The sequence below is a fragment of the Sander lucioperca genome, chromosome 21 (assembly GCF_008315115.2).
Source record: "Sander lucioperca isolate FBNREF2018 chromosome 21, SLUC_FBN_1.2, whole genome shotgun sequence".
Classification (NCBI taxonomy): domain Eukaryota; kingdom Metazoa; phylum Chordata; class Actinopteri; order Perciformes; family Percidae; genus Sander; species Sander lucioperca.
This window is the reverse complement of record NC_050193.1, coordinates 22894993-22911013: the sequence shown is the minus strand read 5'-3', so window position 1 is coordinate 22911013 and position 16021 is coordinate 22894993. Positions and strand designations below refer to the sequence as shown.

Below are 16021 nucleotides of genomic sequence, written 5' to 3'. Positions count from 1 at the left end.
CACAGGAGCATTTAATGGAATCTCAATTGATGAGAGAATTTAGGCAGGCAGTACAGTTTTACCACGATGTTTTATTGTGTCATGCCTATAGAATGATTGAGGGTCGGGTATATTCTTTTATAACTCAGCTTTATTTTGCTGGCAAACAGTCAACAGGAAACAAGCGGCAACTTGTAGTCATGAGCACGATGTAGGGTCTGTCGTAAAGTGTAACACTGTCGTAACAACTGCTGTAACATCATAGACTCAGTATATTGCCATCTACATGCATATACTGTATGACATCTCCCCCATTTTCCAATAACTGCAAAGTGTATGTATACAAAGATAAGACCAGCACTATAAAAATAAACATTATAATACTGTAATGGCACATTCATTTGGTCTCCTTTCAAACTGAAAGTGTCTCATGCATTCAGGTTAACTTTACATCTCCTGTATTTACTGGTAGTTTACACCATGCAACAAATCAAGTGAGGAATAACATTTAGTACTTTCTCTTTCAAAATAAACTCAGGATGTAATTAATACGGTGGCCGACAGGGGCAAACGCACTGCAACTAAAAACAAACACATGCAAATAGACAAAACACATGCAAATTAAGATAATCTCTTCAGTAATTTGACAACACTTGAGCAGCATTTACCAAACACGCTGCAAAAACACACAACACAACCAAATACAAAAACGCGCTGCAAATATAGAAACGATGCAAAATTATTTCTACAAGAGCTTGCTAGCTAACACTACTTAGCCCATATATGTTACTGAAAAGTAGAACACTTCTAATTAAAAAAATAGCAAAACAAATGATCCACTCTCTCATAACATAACCTCGCCTTCTGTTGTGTAAACTGGATGCAGCGTTTTTCTGTTGCATTTGTTTTTGGGGTTTGTGTGCTTTTCATTTTGCATCGTTTCTGTATTTGCGGCGCGTTTATGTAATGGGTTGTGTTGTGCGTATTTGTAGCACGTTTGCTAAATGCTGCACGTGTTGTCAAATTAATGAAGATGTTTTCTTAATTTGCTTGTGTTTTGTGTATTTGCATGTGTTGCAGGGCGTTTGCCCCTGTCGGCCATCGTACATTTATCTTACCAAAACATTGCAGCAGGTAGATCACTCTTAAACTCCGAATACTCAAACATTATCAGAAACTAGGGATGTCCAGATCCGATCACGTGATTGGAAATCGGGGCCGATCACGTGGTTTCAGACTCGATCGGAATCGGACATTACCTCCCGATCAGGACTCGGATATATATGTATATATATTCTCATTTTTTAACACATCTATAGTTATGCGGTGGCACAGAATTAGACCCTTTTGACTCCACACAGAAACAGCAACGCGTGCGGCATGACATCACTTTGTTGCAGAGACGCTATTGGTTAAATGCCGGCAAAGTAGAACACGGAAGCAGCTTGAAGCGGAAAGCGCGAGTATGTCTGCGGTCTGGAGGTATTATAAAGTTGATTTATTATAGAAGTATCGGATCGGGACTCGGTATCGGTAGATACTCAAAATCAAATGACTCGGACTCGGGGGCAAAAAAACCTGATTGGGACATCCCTATCAGAAACCACAAACACAAACTGCTACTACTACTGTACTACTGCTGTAACATTCTAGACTCAGTATAATGCCATCTACATGCATATATGCCAATGCCGTCCCAACTCTCTGAAGTTCCCGTCTTACTGAAGGTGTATTTAAACTCATGCTGAAGGCATTAAGTTTAGCTGAACCTTCAATGAAAACAAAGATATTGTAGGCGCCGTAAACACGTATGCCACCGACCTCAAAAAGGAGACGGTCCTGAAACAAAACATTCCCGTATCATGATTCCCTGAATCTTTAGAGACACATACATACTGTATGTATACATGAAGAGGTATGGATATTAGAGACTGGCCCAATACTCTCGTCCCCTGACCTGTGACCTAGGAATGACCTGATGTTGTCTGTGTAAGAGAGAAGACACACCAGCCCGATAATCGGGCGTCGGGCCGTCTGGCGAGGTCCGTGACTCGAGTCTGTTCCGTGTGTCCCGTGCCGTCAGCCGTCCGAGGAGCCGTCGGCATTCATTTTGGCCGACCCGACATGTTCAGTCGGAGACAGGGCAGTCGGGACATGGGGAGCGGATGAGCCGCTCAAAATCTGACGAAAATCTTTTAAACTGACCTTTGTCAATCTGAAATGAAGAAAGATTCAGAAACTGCACGGCCTATTTCTCGCTTAAAATGTTTTCAGAAACACGTTTCGGTGAACTATTTTAGTACAATACGAGATCGTATTCTGAACAAGCCGCCATGACAGTCTGGCTGTGAATTTCCGGAGAAAAAAGAACCACGTGACGCGTTCGTCCAATCAGCTGCCGGTTCTCATTTTCTGGGAAATAATCAGACTGTTAATGGAAACAATACAGAGCAGCGCCGCCTGCTGGTATGGAGACGTATTACGTTTCGCGCATGCGCAGAGCGTACGCTCAAGTCGGCGTCGCCTCAGTGTGTTCTGAGGCATTTTTTGGACCTCGGGACCCGACTGATCAGTCCGACTGGCTTTTCTGCCGACGGTCGGCCCGTCTGGTTGGTGTGTCAGGGCCCTAAGCTTTCCTGTAGGAGCCACATATTGGATGTTGTTATTGGTCTCATTTATGTTGTTTGTTGATTATTGTGTTGTGCACTGATATGGCAGGTGATGGGAGTTTTCATCATGGTTTGAGCGGAAGTGATAATCTATTTGTTTGCTTCACCTGTGCACCTGGGTTTTTTGGGCATTGACAGAGAGGGGGTGAGCCTGGGAGCGAACACTTTCTGTTGACCGCATCATGCATCATGCTGTATTAATGCAATTATTCTACTCACCAGGTAACAATTACATTTGTTAACTGCAGTGCTAAGTGTATTTTACGTGTGGAAGAAGAATAAAAATCATTGCAATACAATCTCGAGCGCATCACATTGTGTATCTCTCAGTGTTTAGCCCTTCGCGGCAGCACTATTTTGGACTGCTTACAGCCGCAATATTTCCCTTAGTCTCATCATACCACACAATGTTGTTTTTTGGAAATGTTCTACCACAATTGCAACAGCAGTTCTTCTTATTACCGTCTTTAGGTGAAAAACCTGACTGAAGAAATCATGAGCCAAGATGAAAACATCACCAAACTGTCGAAAGAGAAGAGAGAGCTGCAGGAGGCTCATCAGCAAACTCTGGACGACCTGCAGTCAGAGGAGGACACAACAAACACTCTCACTAAAGCTAAAACTAAGCTGGAGCAGCAGGTGGATGAGGTGAGTTAGGAGGAAGTATTCCCTTTACTGTAGTAAAAGTACTAATACCACCCTGTGAAAATACTCTGTTACAAGTACAATTTTATTTATTATTATAAGTCATGCATTAATGTAAAACGCAGGATTCTACTGTTGCAGTTGGTTGAGGTGGAGCTCATTTTGAACTATTACCTATTGATTGTTTTCATTATGGATTATTCTGCTGATTATTTTCCCCTAGAATCCATTGATTGTTTGATTTGTTAAAACGTTAAAAATAGTGAGAAATGACGTCACAATTACCCAGAGCCCAAAGTGACACCTTCGCAATGTTTGTATTGTCCAACCAACAGTCCAAACCTCAACATTATTACTAATATATTACAATAATTAACATTATTAAAAGGGAAAAACAGAAATTATTTTCTTGAAAAATGACTTTAACGAGTAAATAGTACGTCAATCAACTAATTGTTTTTAAGCTGTACTTGAATAAACGGTCAGGTAGTCTAATTTTTGACAAAACATATTTTCTAAGTTTTTCATGTTTTGTATGAAAAACTCTTAATTTGTAAAGTAGCTCAAGCGGTCAGACAAATGTAGTGCAGTAAAACAGTACAATGTTTCCCTCTGAGACGTAGTGGAGTAGAAGCAGAAAGTGGCATGAAAAGAAAAGACTCAAGTAAAGTACAAGTACCTTACATCTGTATATCTACTGCAGGTAAAGCTAAAAATGTGTTGTATATTGATATTTGTTCAGATGCAAGGACAGTACAGTATGTGTGATTTTCAGCTGGATGGCTCACTGGAACAAGAGAAGAAGGTCCGTATGGATCTGGAGAGAGCCAAGAGGAAGCTGGAGGGGGATCTGAAACTGGCTCACGAGTCCATCATGGATCTGGAGAATGAGAAACAGCAGCTGGATGAAAAGCTAAAAAAGTAAGTTGGTACCCACAAATGTTTATCTGAATAAATGATCAACTATCCATCTGTATGGTGGTCTCTCTCTCTCTCTCTCTCTCTCTCTCTCTCTCTCTCTCTCTCTCTCTCTCTCTCTCTCTCTCTCTCTATATATATATATATATATATATATATATATATATATAGCATTACAGGCTGCTTTCCTCTTGATAATGCCAATAACATTAGTCCAACAGCAATGCCTCACACTGTGCTGGCTGATGCATTTTCAAAGTTTCTGATGGATTTGAATAAACTGCCAGCTTTACTTCCCTTTACAGGAAAGACTTTGAGTTGTTTCAGCTCCACACGAAGATAGAAGATGAACAAGCTCTTGGTGTTCAGATGCAGAAGAAAATAAAAGAGCTCCAGGTGAAGAATTGTATTAGTGGCCTTAGTTAGAGGGGATATGACAAAGTTGAATTACTTCAGTGGGTGTATTGTTCTTCTGCAGGCCCGAATCGAGGAACTGGAGGAGGAAATGGAGACCGAGCGCTCAGCGCGGGCCAAAGTGGAGAAGCAGAGGTGTGATCTGTCCAGAGAGCTGGAGGAGATCAGCGAAAGGCTGGAGGAGGCCGGGGGAGCCACCGCCGCTCAGGCTGAGATCAACAAGAAACGGGAAGCTGAGTTCCTCAAACTGCGCCGAGAGCTGGAGGAGTGTTCGCTGCAGCACGACGCCACCTCTGCTGCTCTGCGCAAGAAACATGCAGAGAGCGCAGCAGAACTGGGAGAACAGCTGGACAACATCCAGAGGGTCAGGCAGAAACTGGAGAAGGAGAAGAGCGAGTTAAGACTGGAGATGGAAGACTCAGCCAGCAACGTGGAAACCATGGCCAAAGCAAAGGTTGGTTATCAAATTCTTCATTAATTTCAGAGGTGGTAAAAAGTATTTAGATTAGATCCTTAAATTCTAAAACTCTCAAATTGTAAAGTAACTAAAGTTGTCAGACAAATGTAATATAAATAAAATAATAAAAATAAAATAGAATACTCAAGTAAAGTACAAGGAACTCAAATGTGTACTTAAGGAAATGTACCACCACTGATGATTTTTATGTGCATCTTTTCTTTTTCAAATTTCAAGATTAATTTGGAGAAAATGTGCCGTTCGCTCGAAGATCAACTGAACGAGGTAAAAACCAAAGAAGAGGAGCATCAGAGACTAATAAACGACATGTTGAGTCAGAAAGCTCGGCTGCAGACAGAAAACGGTGAGAACTGTTTTGTTGTATCTAAGCAGTAGTCACAAACGCTCACAGATGAGGCAGCGCTAATGGTTTTTCCACTTATCATCCAGCTGAAATGTCTCGCCAGCTTGAAGAAAAACAATCCCTAATGTCACAGCTGACTCGGGGAAAGCAAGCTTTCATTCAGCAGATTGAGGAGCTGAAAAGACTTTATGAGGAGGAGGTTAAGGTAAGAGAAGAGCACCGTAAAATGTTTGGAAGTTTAAAGATGTAGATATGTGTAGGAGAACCGGTTCAAACTTGGAATCGTTTCAAAAATTATGATTCCATTGGAATCATTTTTTTTATTAGAATCGTTTGGAAAATTTGGTTTCGAAATCCGATCATCAGTTCCAAATTTAACGCACGCAAGTTTTAGTTTCCATAGCGGCCACCATACCCAGGCGCACCCACGGAGCACAGTAAGCGCCGCTCCAAAGTGTGGCTTTAATTTCCATTGAAAAAAGCCTGGTAAAACTGTAAACCACCAGAATCAAAATAAAATGTTCTTCTTATCTGTGAAATAAGCTTGTGACCCGTTTCTCTCCACCCCTCAAAGAAATGGAATCATAAGGAAGAAACACAATTGTAATCCGAATAGCTCAAATCAAAAACAATGCCCAACCTCGTATTGTTTATTTCTTTGAAGGCAAAAAGTGCCCTGGCTCACAGTTTGCAGTCATCTCGCCATGACTGCGAGCTGCTGAGAGAGCAGTACGAGGAGGAACAGGAGGCCAAAGCTGAGCTGCAGCGCTGCCTGTCCAAAGCCAACAGCGACGTAGCTCAGTGGAGAACCAAATATGAGACGGATGCCATCCAACGCACCGAAGAGCTCGAGGAGGCAAAGTAAGAACAATCTCCGCACCGGTTCAAAATATATTCTCACAAGATCTTATAAGATGCATTCTCCCGCAGGAAGAAGCTGGCGCTGCGTCTGCAGGATGCAGAAGAAGCTGCGGAGGCCGTCAACTCCAAGTTTTCCTCTCTGGAGAAGACCAAGCAGCGGCTGCAAGGAGAGGTGGATGACTTAATGATGGATGTCGAGAGGTCCAATGCTGCTGCTGGCGCACTGGACAAGAAGCAGAGAAACTTTGATAAGGTTTTGATCTTGCGAAATCTCCTAAAATGTCATTTAAATGCAATTGTGATTGATAACTGGGATGCTCAATTGGTAGAATATAATGAAACCCTCGGACGACCTGGAGGCTACAAATCAAAGTCATGATAATGTTCAACATTAATGTAAAGCGCACGTTTAACAAAAATAGTAATTGTAGTTTGTTTTGAATATTGTAAATATACGTAGGGCTGGGTTAAAATAATCTCCAATTAATTCTCCAATTAAAGGTGCAGTAAGTGATTCTGCGCCAGAGATAGCAAAAGTACTCACTTCCCATACTCAAGCAGAAGTACAGATAACTTCTTTACTCAAGTAAAAGTAACAAAGTACAGGTTGGAAATTTACTTAAAGTATAAAAGTAAAAGTAGCCTTGCGAATGACAACCATTTTTTATGCAAAGCTACCTGGACCACACTAATGTTACTAGAGTGCAAGATGAGAAACTTCAGTGGACATGGAAAATAAGGCTCTTTATATGCCATTGCCTAAATTTTAAATGGATGTCTTCCAATAGGCCTAAAACATCACATAGGCTATATGATTATTGTAACAGAGACTAGGACTCCAGGTTAATAAGATTCTGACTAAGCAAGATAAGAATTAAATTGCGATTCTGTGAGAATTCACAAATCCAGTTTCTCGTTTTAATATTCCCCTTAACATTCAAAGGAATCTACATGTATGTGTGTGTGCTCAAATATGGCTTCTGGAAAGAAAATAAAGGATTAAATATGAATTACTAAACAGTCATTAATTAAGAAGTTCCCCATACTTTAAGAGTGCAGCACATTCGTGAATTCTTGAATCTAAACATCTCTCTCAGATAAGGCCAAGGATGATTGGGAATGTCTTGCTGCTTGTCTGCCGAATCTCTGGGATCTCTCTTTTCTTCATTTTCAATCATGTCGTCATCCATACTACTATGTGCTAACGTTACCACCATCAAGAAGCAATGATTTGCCGCAAATTAATGCCGCTAAATCTGTCGAGTCGTCTTGTAGTGGTGCGTCAAGTACAACATATATTAATTCGGTATTGATGACGCGAAACATAATAACGGTAACGCCACTGAAATTATTTGAAACTTGTTAGTGAGGACTAGATTAGGACTGTATTTAAAGCTGATTCTGGTTTCCAACTTCGCCCCAGGTGTGTCTGTTAAAACACGGAAGGAGACAACTTCTCTCTTTTGATGCTTTATTAAGATCAAGCAACGTGCAACCTAGGTAACAGGTGAACACAAACAACAAAATCACTAGATAACTTAACTAAATTTGCAAGAACTATAGACCAATACAACAACAGGCTTAAATGAACTGACAACATAAGTTATACGACTTACAGTTCTCAAGGACGCACACACACGATCTCAACTGATTATCCTCCGGACAGCTAGTCTCTTCTTCTTTTCTCTCACTTTTTTTTCCGTGTGGCGCGCGCGCCCGCTCGCGGTGTGAGGCGCGTGTCCGCGCTATTTTCAGACATGCACTCACAATCAGAATCACTCCTGATAGACGACCTTTTGAACAAAACTAAAGTAACGAGCCCATTTTCTAAAATGTAAGGAGTAGAAAGTACCGATATTTGTGTTTAAATGTAAGGAGTAAAAGTAAAAAGTCGCCACAAAAATAAATAGTAAAGTAAAAATATCTGAAAAATCTACTTGAGTACAGTAACGAAGTATTTGTACTTCCCATCTCTGTTCTGCGCCAGGATTGTTGATATTTGAACTCAACTGCCAAAGAAATACAACCCCCCCTTCATAAGCTCCGCCCCCCAGATTCATGGAAAGATAACTACTGGCCGGCACATTCATAGATATATATAAAGGCCTTTATATATATCTATGGGCACATTCACATGCTGCCTCCTTTTTTTGCAAACGGCAGTTTTCTTTACAACATTGGTGATGCGGATCATATTAGTAAAGCCACTGTATGCAGAGCAGTCAGAAAAGTGTGCCTCGCTCTGAAACGTTTTTTTTAAATGTGTTTGTAGTGTTCCCTGGACACAAACCAGTGAGAGCCATTAAAAAGAATTAAATGATTATAAATTATATTTATGTTAATAATCATGGTGCTGCAGGCTCAGAATGGGATTAGTATCTTACTTTTTCGCCTGCAGGATTGCACCTAAATGAAATAGGTGTAATACCATTCCAGTTTTCACCAGTAATATTAGAGGTTACCTGTGATTACATATGAAATTAATACACTGCTTACGCATTGACTCGAGCAGCAATTTCTCCCACACCAATTCTCTCTCTTTTACAGCAGCCGCTGTGTTGCTTTTTTAACGAAATATATGTTCAAACTCGCTGTATGTGCGCATGAGTATTTCCGCCAACCAGTTTGTTTGTGGTTGTTACCATGGTGAATGTATATCATGGCTCCATTCATGCTGCCTTTTTATTGTGGTGGTGCACTTGCTTAGCTCTGAGTCAACCTACTCCGAGTTGATTGAACCAACTCAAATCAGCTGTTCTGATTCAGAGTATGAGGGCGTGCCACGCTAGCAGCTAGGCGAGCATCATAACATGTGTTACAAAGTGACGCACGTTTGTCACAGAAGTAAAGGCTGGACTACAATAGAGCTGTTTGGAGCAGTTTGTGAACAGTGTTTTCTGTTGGAGATGGTAAGTCCCTTTGGGGTGGACTTTGGACTTTTTCCACTTTGTAAACCTATAACATGCACAAAAAACATATATAACACAATAAAGGAAAGGGAAAAAGCCAAAAAGCATAATATGAGCACTTTAAAGCATTTAAACAAAGTTTTGTGTTGGAGTTTGTAACATTCTGAAATCTTAATGTTGAGTTAAAGATTTTCATTTTCACTGTAAATGCATATCGGTTCCTAATATCAGTTTCATCAACTACTAATAATCGGTATCGGTATCGTCCTTGAAAAACCAGTATGGGTCAATCCCTAGTTAATATACCTTTAAAATCGATCTTTGTTTGGAGTCAACTCTTAATGTACATTAACCTGGTGCATTATGAAACCTATTTGAGGGTTGCTTCTTTTCTGTACAATTTACAGCATACGTAGAATCTCTTTTAAATCCAAACAAAATTGGTATTGTAACTTAGATTTCCCTAACCTAATTGAAATAGAATCAGGGAATGTAATGGAATTAGGACCTTGTGAATTAGAATCAAATCGATTTGGGAACTCATTGACGAGACCCAGCCCTAGTAATATGTCTTCCTGTAGGTTGTGGCTGAGTGGAAGCAGAAACACGAGGAGGGTCAGGCGGAGCTGGAGTCGGCTGTAAAAGAGGTGCGTTGTTTGGGCACCGAGAACTTCAAAATGAAGAATGCCTTGGAAGAATGCCTGGAGCAACTCGAGACCCTCAAACGGGAAAACAAAAACCTGCAACGTACGTCAGCGCCTTCCCAATGCTGTGACATAACCCATGTTTTAAATGCAGAAAAATGAGAAATCACGTTTCCTTTTCCAGAGGAAATAATGGATCTGACTGAGCAGCTGGGAGAGACGGGTAAATCCATCCATGAGCTGGAGAAATCAAAGAAACAGGCTGAACAGGAGAAGCTGGAGGCCCAGACCGCTCTGGAGGAAGCAGAGGTGAATAAATCATATATAAACTACTGTTGAAAGGTTTGTGATCTCCTGCTACAACAGCTTGATTGGGTCCAGTCAGATGTCTGAGAGGATTAATCTATATCTGTGATATGTCTTTGATGCTTTTATGATGTAGAAAGTCCTCTTTACAAATAGATGTTATTTTGTATGAAGGGTTTGAGAACAAAACTCTGTTTAATGGTTGAACCAGACTGACAACTGAAAGGGCAGAAAGAGACAAAGATCACTCTGAGCAACAGTTGAATAAGAATAGAAGAAACCAGCAGTCATTGGTAAAAGAAACTGTTCGCTAAATAGGAACAGGTTCCTGTTTCAGTATCAAGTGCATAATAATGCAGCCTATAACAAGCTGGAATTAACAGGCAACATGTTGCTTTAGTAAAGCTATAACTTCACAATAGAAATATAAGGTTAGTCTATAGGGTTAGCACTGTTGGAGTATCAGCTAAACATACTATGGATTGAAAAATCTAAATTTAAACCTCTTCAACCACTAACTGGTGAGTAGACTGCAGCACTAACTCTATACTTAGAGCCCAGTTGCACCGTTGTGGTTAAAAAATGATCGAGCATCACTTATGCTTTTCTGGATTGGAAAACAAATTTAAAATCCAAGTTGCAACAGTATTCTCTGTCCTGTCATGCAACACTGTGAGGACATCGACTAAACAGACGTTTTAATCATTTAATTCTTCTTTTGGGGCCAAAACTATTTTAAATGTAAATAAAACATTTGGTTTCTGAATTATGGTGTTTTTATTATCTCTGGCTACTCCACATAGCATTCGGGATGGGAGAAAAACGTGCTCTGGTTTAATGGCATTTGCTTTAACCAATCAGAATCTTCATAGGCGGTGCTAAACTCCACACAGGGCCGCTGCAAAATAGTCATGCGAGAGAAAACTCAGATTGGACAGATAGTCTAGCTAGCTGTCTCAATTTACCATGCAGAGATCTGAGGAGCAGTCAACAATAGTCCTCATAAATCCACCGAATTTAAAATTCCAACACAAAGAAAGCAGAAGAAAACGGAAAATACATGCATCTGGTGGAATTTTCCTGCAGCACCGGAGCAATCCTGGAAGTGGAACGTGAAGGATATAGACTAGCGCATGGGTAGCTCACCTGGTAGAGCGTGAGCCCCATGTACAGAGGCTTAGTCCTCGCTGCAGCGGCTGTGGAATCAATTCCGACCTACGGCCCTGTGCTGCATGCCATTGCCCTCCCCCGTTTCATGTCTAAGATGTCCTAATAAAGGCCTAAAAGGCCAAAAGAAAAATCTTTAAAAAAAACAATGTAACAACTGATTCCAACCTTTTTGAACAAACATACCTTTCTGGTCTATATTACTGCGTGTCACATCTGGACTCAGGCCTCCCTGGAGCACAATGAATCCAGGATCCTACGAGTCCAGCTGGAGCTGAACCAGGTGAAGTCCGAGGTGGACAAGAAGATAGCGGAGAAGGACGAAGAGGTGGAACAGCTGAAGAGAAACAGCCAACGAGTCATCGACACCATGCAGAGTAACTTGGATGCCGAGGTCCGGAGCAGGAACGACGCGCTGAGAGTGAAGAAGATGATGGAGGGGGATCTGAACGAGATGGAGATCCAGCTGAGTCATGCTAACAGGCAGGCGGCCGAGTGTCAGAAACAACTGAGGAACATACAAGTCCAGCTCAAGGTGAGACTTGTGTAGAAGACTGATTGTTTCCTATGTTAACACGCACAGTAGCAAGACAGTTTTCATTCTGCCGTACAGGAAGTACAGATTCACCTCGATGACGCTTTAAGAAACAACGAGGACATGAAGGAGCAGGTGGCCATGTCTGAGCGCAGGAGTAACCTCATGCAGGCTGAGATGGAGGAGGTCAGAGCGGCTGTGGAGCAAACCGAGAGGAGCCGCAAGCTGGTGGAGCAGGAGCTGCTGGACGCCAGCGAGAGGGTGCAGCTGCTTCACTCACAGGTTCAAAACTACGTGGATTGTATCAGCAATTTGAGCCTCTTATGCCTCATTTTCACTGTATGGTACAGCTCGATCCATTCTTCTTCTTTTTTTGACATTATATTCATTTACTTGCAAATCATATCCACAAAACAAAATAAATTACATAGAGCAAAGTTAATCATTAGTTACAAACAGGAATGTGGGCGAGGCGTTTTCAGGCAGTTGGGAAAAAGTGCTGTCTGTGAGAGAGAAAGCTCCACTTGGAGTGAAATGTGTTTTTTTAAACTTCATACATCTATTACATAAACGTAAAACTACTAACACGCTACTAACACGTAAAACTACTAACACGCTAAAAGACAGAAAGAAAAAAAGCATAATATGTGCTCTTTAAGATGATTTTGGTGGATATTCTACAACATATTTAGTCATAGAGCAGCGAGTGGTGCATTCAGCCAGACAGGTGTTAAGTGTCCAAACTGTCTGAGCAAAAAGAAGAACGTCTCATACGAATCCATGGCCTTTCTTACACTAATCGTACCAAGATATTGTAAGGTTTATTTGGCATCAATGTACTGCTATTATATGGAAAAAAAGCATTTGTTGTACATTTAAGACTTATTTTAACATTATGTCATCATATAATAACATTCCTTACAGAACACCACCCTGCTAAACAGTCGGAAGAAGTTGGAGGCTGATCTTTGTCACATTCAGGGTGAGATGGACGACAGTGTCCAAGCATCCAGGAACGCTGAGGAGAAAGCTAAGAAGGCCATCACTGATGTACGTGTTTAGAGTTTGCTTAATTCTCACCTGCCTAAAAACAGTAATCTAATCACTATATCCTAACTACATTTTTTAGGCAGCCATGATGGCCGAGGAGCTGAAGAAAGAGCAGGACACCAGTGCTCACCTGGAGAGGATGAAGAAGAACCTGGAGGTGACGGTGAAAGACCTGCAGCAGCGTCTGGACGAGACCGAGAACCTGGCCATGCAGGGCGGGAAGAAGCAACTCCAAAAACTGGAAGCAAGGGTAACGTATTGTAGTATAATCAACGAAGAACCCTGCTTGATTAATTCATCATAAATCAGTGTGGTTCCGTTATGAAAGGAGTTTTTAAAAGCCCGTAATCATATAAAAACTATGAACATTTCCTGCATGATGATTTCATATAGGCGAGAGCTTATTATATCTTTACAATTAATCAAAACATTATAAACTGCTCTTTTGCAGGTGCGAGAGCTCGAGAATGAGCTCGAAGAGGAACAAAAACACGGCTCAGACGCTGTGAAAGGGGTTCGCAAACTCGAGCGCAGGATTAAAGAGCTCACCTATCAGGTAAACTCCTGCCTTGTTCCTTTATAGTGGTAAAAATACTCCTCTTAAGTGAAAGTATGTAAATATTATCAGCGAAGACGAAAGTGTACTTAAAGTAAAAGTATGTATTGCACAGTAAAATGTTCCCTGTCAGGGTTTTCCTATTATATATGATGTGTCTGGATTAATATTACTGCTGCATTCATGTGCAAGTTGTACTAATTTTAACTCCTGTATACCCTGTTTGGTAGCAATGCATCATATTCTATAAGATCATCCTATGTTTGTAGCGTGGCTGTCCTGTGGTAATCTCTAAAAAGTCAACTGTTCATGGTGTCAGAAAACAGCCCTGTTTTCAGCTTTGTGACGATACATTTTCTAGCTGATACAAGAGGCTTTTTTTGAAGACTTTATTTTAGCTTAAAAAGTACGAGAATTTAACACATAAAGGAACACTTCATCCTTCAGTTTATCACTAACATTAAACATAAAAACATCTGGAGATACGTGGTTTTCACTGGACAGGAAGGGGATGAAAAACTGTCATCTAAAAGGAACTAAAGCTGTCAGACAAATGTAGTGGAGTAATATTTACCTCTGAGATGTAGTGGAGTGGAAGTATAAAGTGCCACCAAATGAAAATACTCAAGTAAAGTATCTTGAATTTGTACTTAAATACAGTACTTGAGTAAATGCACTTGGTTACATTACAAGTATTTGTTTCCTGTTATTGAATATCAGTCTGATGAAGACAAGAAGAATGTGACGAGGTTGCAGGAGCTGGCGGACAAATTCCAACTGAAAGTCAAAGCGTACAAGAGACAGGCTGAAGAAGCAGTGAGTGTTTCTGACTGAAACATTGTTTAAGGTAACGTTTGGAGCTTTTATTATGAATCAGTTTTTTGGTATCTTCTATGGTAGGAAGAGCAGGCCAACACTCTCCAGATGAAGCTGAGGAAGGTGCAGCACGAGCTGGAGGAGGCCGAAGATCGCGCCGACATCGCTGAGTCCCAGATCAATAAGATCAAAGTCAAGAGTCGTGACATGGGAAAGGTGAGTCACTCAGCTTCTGGCAACATACTGTATGTTATTAATATTAATTATCTATTTTTATCATTTACCAGGCGAAAGACAGTGGAGAATAGTCTGTGGCTGCCATGGCGACGATGGAGTCTGCTGTGTCTCTGAAGTTGAGATAGTATAACATGTTCATAACCAAATATGTGTTGGCTTCTTAATTTAAAGGGTAACTACTGTGTTTTTCAACCTGGACCCCATTTCCCTATGTTTTTGTGTCTATCAACAACACCCACTCACTGACTTTCAGCACGGGTTATAATAAAATGTAATAAAATGCAAATTAATGTATGTTTCCATCCACTGCTGTTAAGCTAATATTAGGAGCTGAGTCTAGGAGCTGTCTTAGGAGCTGAAATGAACAGTTGGTGCCATAAATTGTTGCCGAAGAAGAGGACGCATGAAATTATGTAATCAAAAAGATGTGGAAAACTTGATATAAATATGACATTTCTGTTTGTATCACGTATTAATGTGAGGAAGAATACAGTCTCCTCATCACTCCACAAGGATCTGATGTTTTCAGCTCTTCAGAGAAAGTTTAAAGGCCCAGTGTGTAACGTGTTTAGTTGTTCATTATCAAAATCTGTGTTGCCCGTTCACAAACAGGAACAGGAGTCTTCTTCTTCGTCCAAGAAAAAGGATATTAAAGGACCGGCTTTTTGTAGCGTGAAGGCTACCGTAGCTGTAATACGTACTTTGAACTGCGTGGTGCGAGAGAGTTGATTGCGATATATGATCTCAACGCTAGATGGGAAAAATTCCTACACATTGGAAATTTAAATGTCATGTTACATGTACTGTATGTCACCATTTATTAACTAAGGCTGTGTCTGCATGTATACTGATATTTTGGAAAATTTATATTTTTCCTCATCATTTAAAAATGTTGTCAACGCAACTTCAATTTACAATATGTCTCCGTCCATACTAGGACGCAAAAATGACTCCAAAAGCTCAAAGGGCCAGTATGTGGCGATAAAGGCTACATCAATGATACGTCAAATACCAGAGAAGAATATTCTGAGCATGCACAGTGAGTTTATTTTTTGGGCGGTATCAACATCAAACAATAGTTAAATAGTAGTAGCTATTTTTTATTTATTTATTCATACATATTGTTCTTTATTTATTTAATATATTCTGGTGCCCAAGGTGCTGAGGCAAAACTGAAGTGTGACTCAAGTGTGGAAGGACGACGAGGTGGAGTAGCTGCTTAGCGTCACCCTAAAATATCGGTAGTCCGCCATTGTTCACGTAGCAACAATGGGCATGAATTAAGAGATGATGTCATCATTTTCCACATGAATATACAATAACCAGAGTTTTATTGGGCCAAAACATAGAGGAAAATATCAGTTACATTTCACTCCTTGATTTATTAATCTAGACATTATTATTATTATTTTTATTTTGTGTACAGTATATGTAGCCAGATCTTTACAGGTCCGGAGTTAAATGTGAGCAAGCAAACAGGAGAAATTAACTTTA

The 16021-nt window shown here is 40.6% G+C and overlaps 1 protein-coding gene across 1 annotated transcript in view; it reads left to right on the top strand.

The window, feature by feature from the left end:
- Positions 1-15075, top strand: part of LOC116063951 (myosin-1B-like) — a 26141-nt gene extending 11066 nt beyond the window's left edge. The window contains exons 23-40 of the mRNA XM_035996447.1: positions 3120-3296; positions 4069-4214; positions 4517-4607; positions 4690-5079; positions 5320-5446; positions 5533-5651; positions 6111-6307; positions 6377-6560; positions 9798-9963; positions 10045-10169; positions 11560-11868; positions 11947-12150; positions 12793-12918; positions 12998-13168; positions 13370-13474; positions 14195-14290; positions 14375-14506; positions 14578-15075. Coding sequence (XP_035852340.1) covers positions 3120-3296; positions 4069-4214; positions 4517-4607; positions 4690-5079; positions 5320-5446; positions 5533-5651; positions 6111-6307; positions 6377-6560; positions 9798-9963; positions 10045-10169; positions 11560-11868; positions 11947-12150; positions 12793-12918; positions 12998-13168; positions 13370-13474; positions 14195-14290; positions 14375-14506; positions 14578-14598 — 2886 coding nt within the window. The 3' untranslated portion in view covers positions 14599-15075. The remainder of the gene's footprint in view (positions 1-3119; positions 3297-4068; positions 4215-4516; positions 4608-4689; positions 5080-5319; positions 5447-5532; positions 5652-6110; positions 6308-6376; positions 6561-9797; positions 9964-10044; positions 10170-11559; positions 11869-11946; positions 12151-12792; positions 12919-12997; positions 13169-13369; positions 13475-14194; positions 14291-14374; positions 14507-14577) is intronic.
- The last annotated feature ends 946 nt before the right edge of the window (positions 15076-16021 follow it).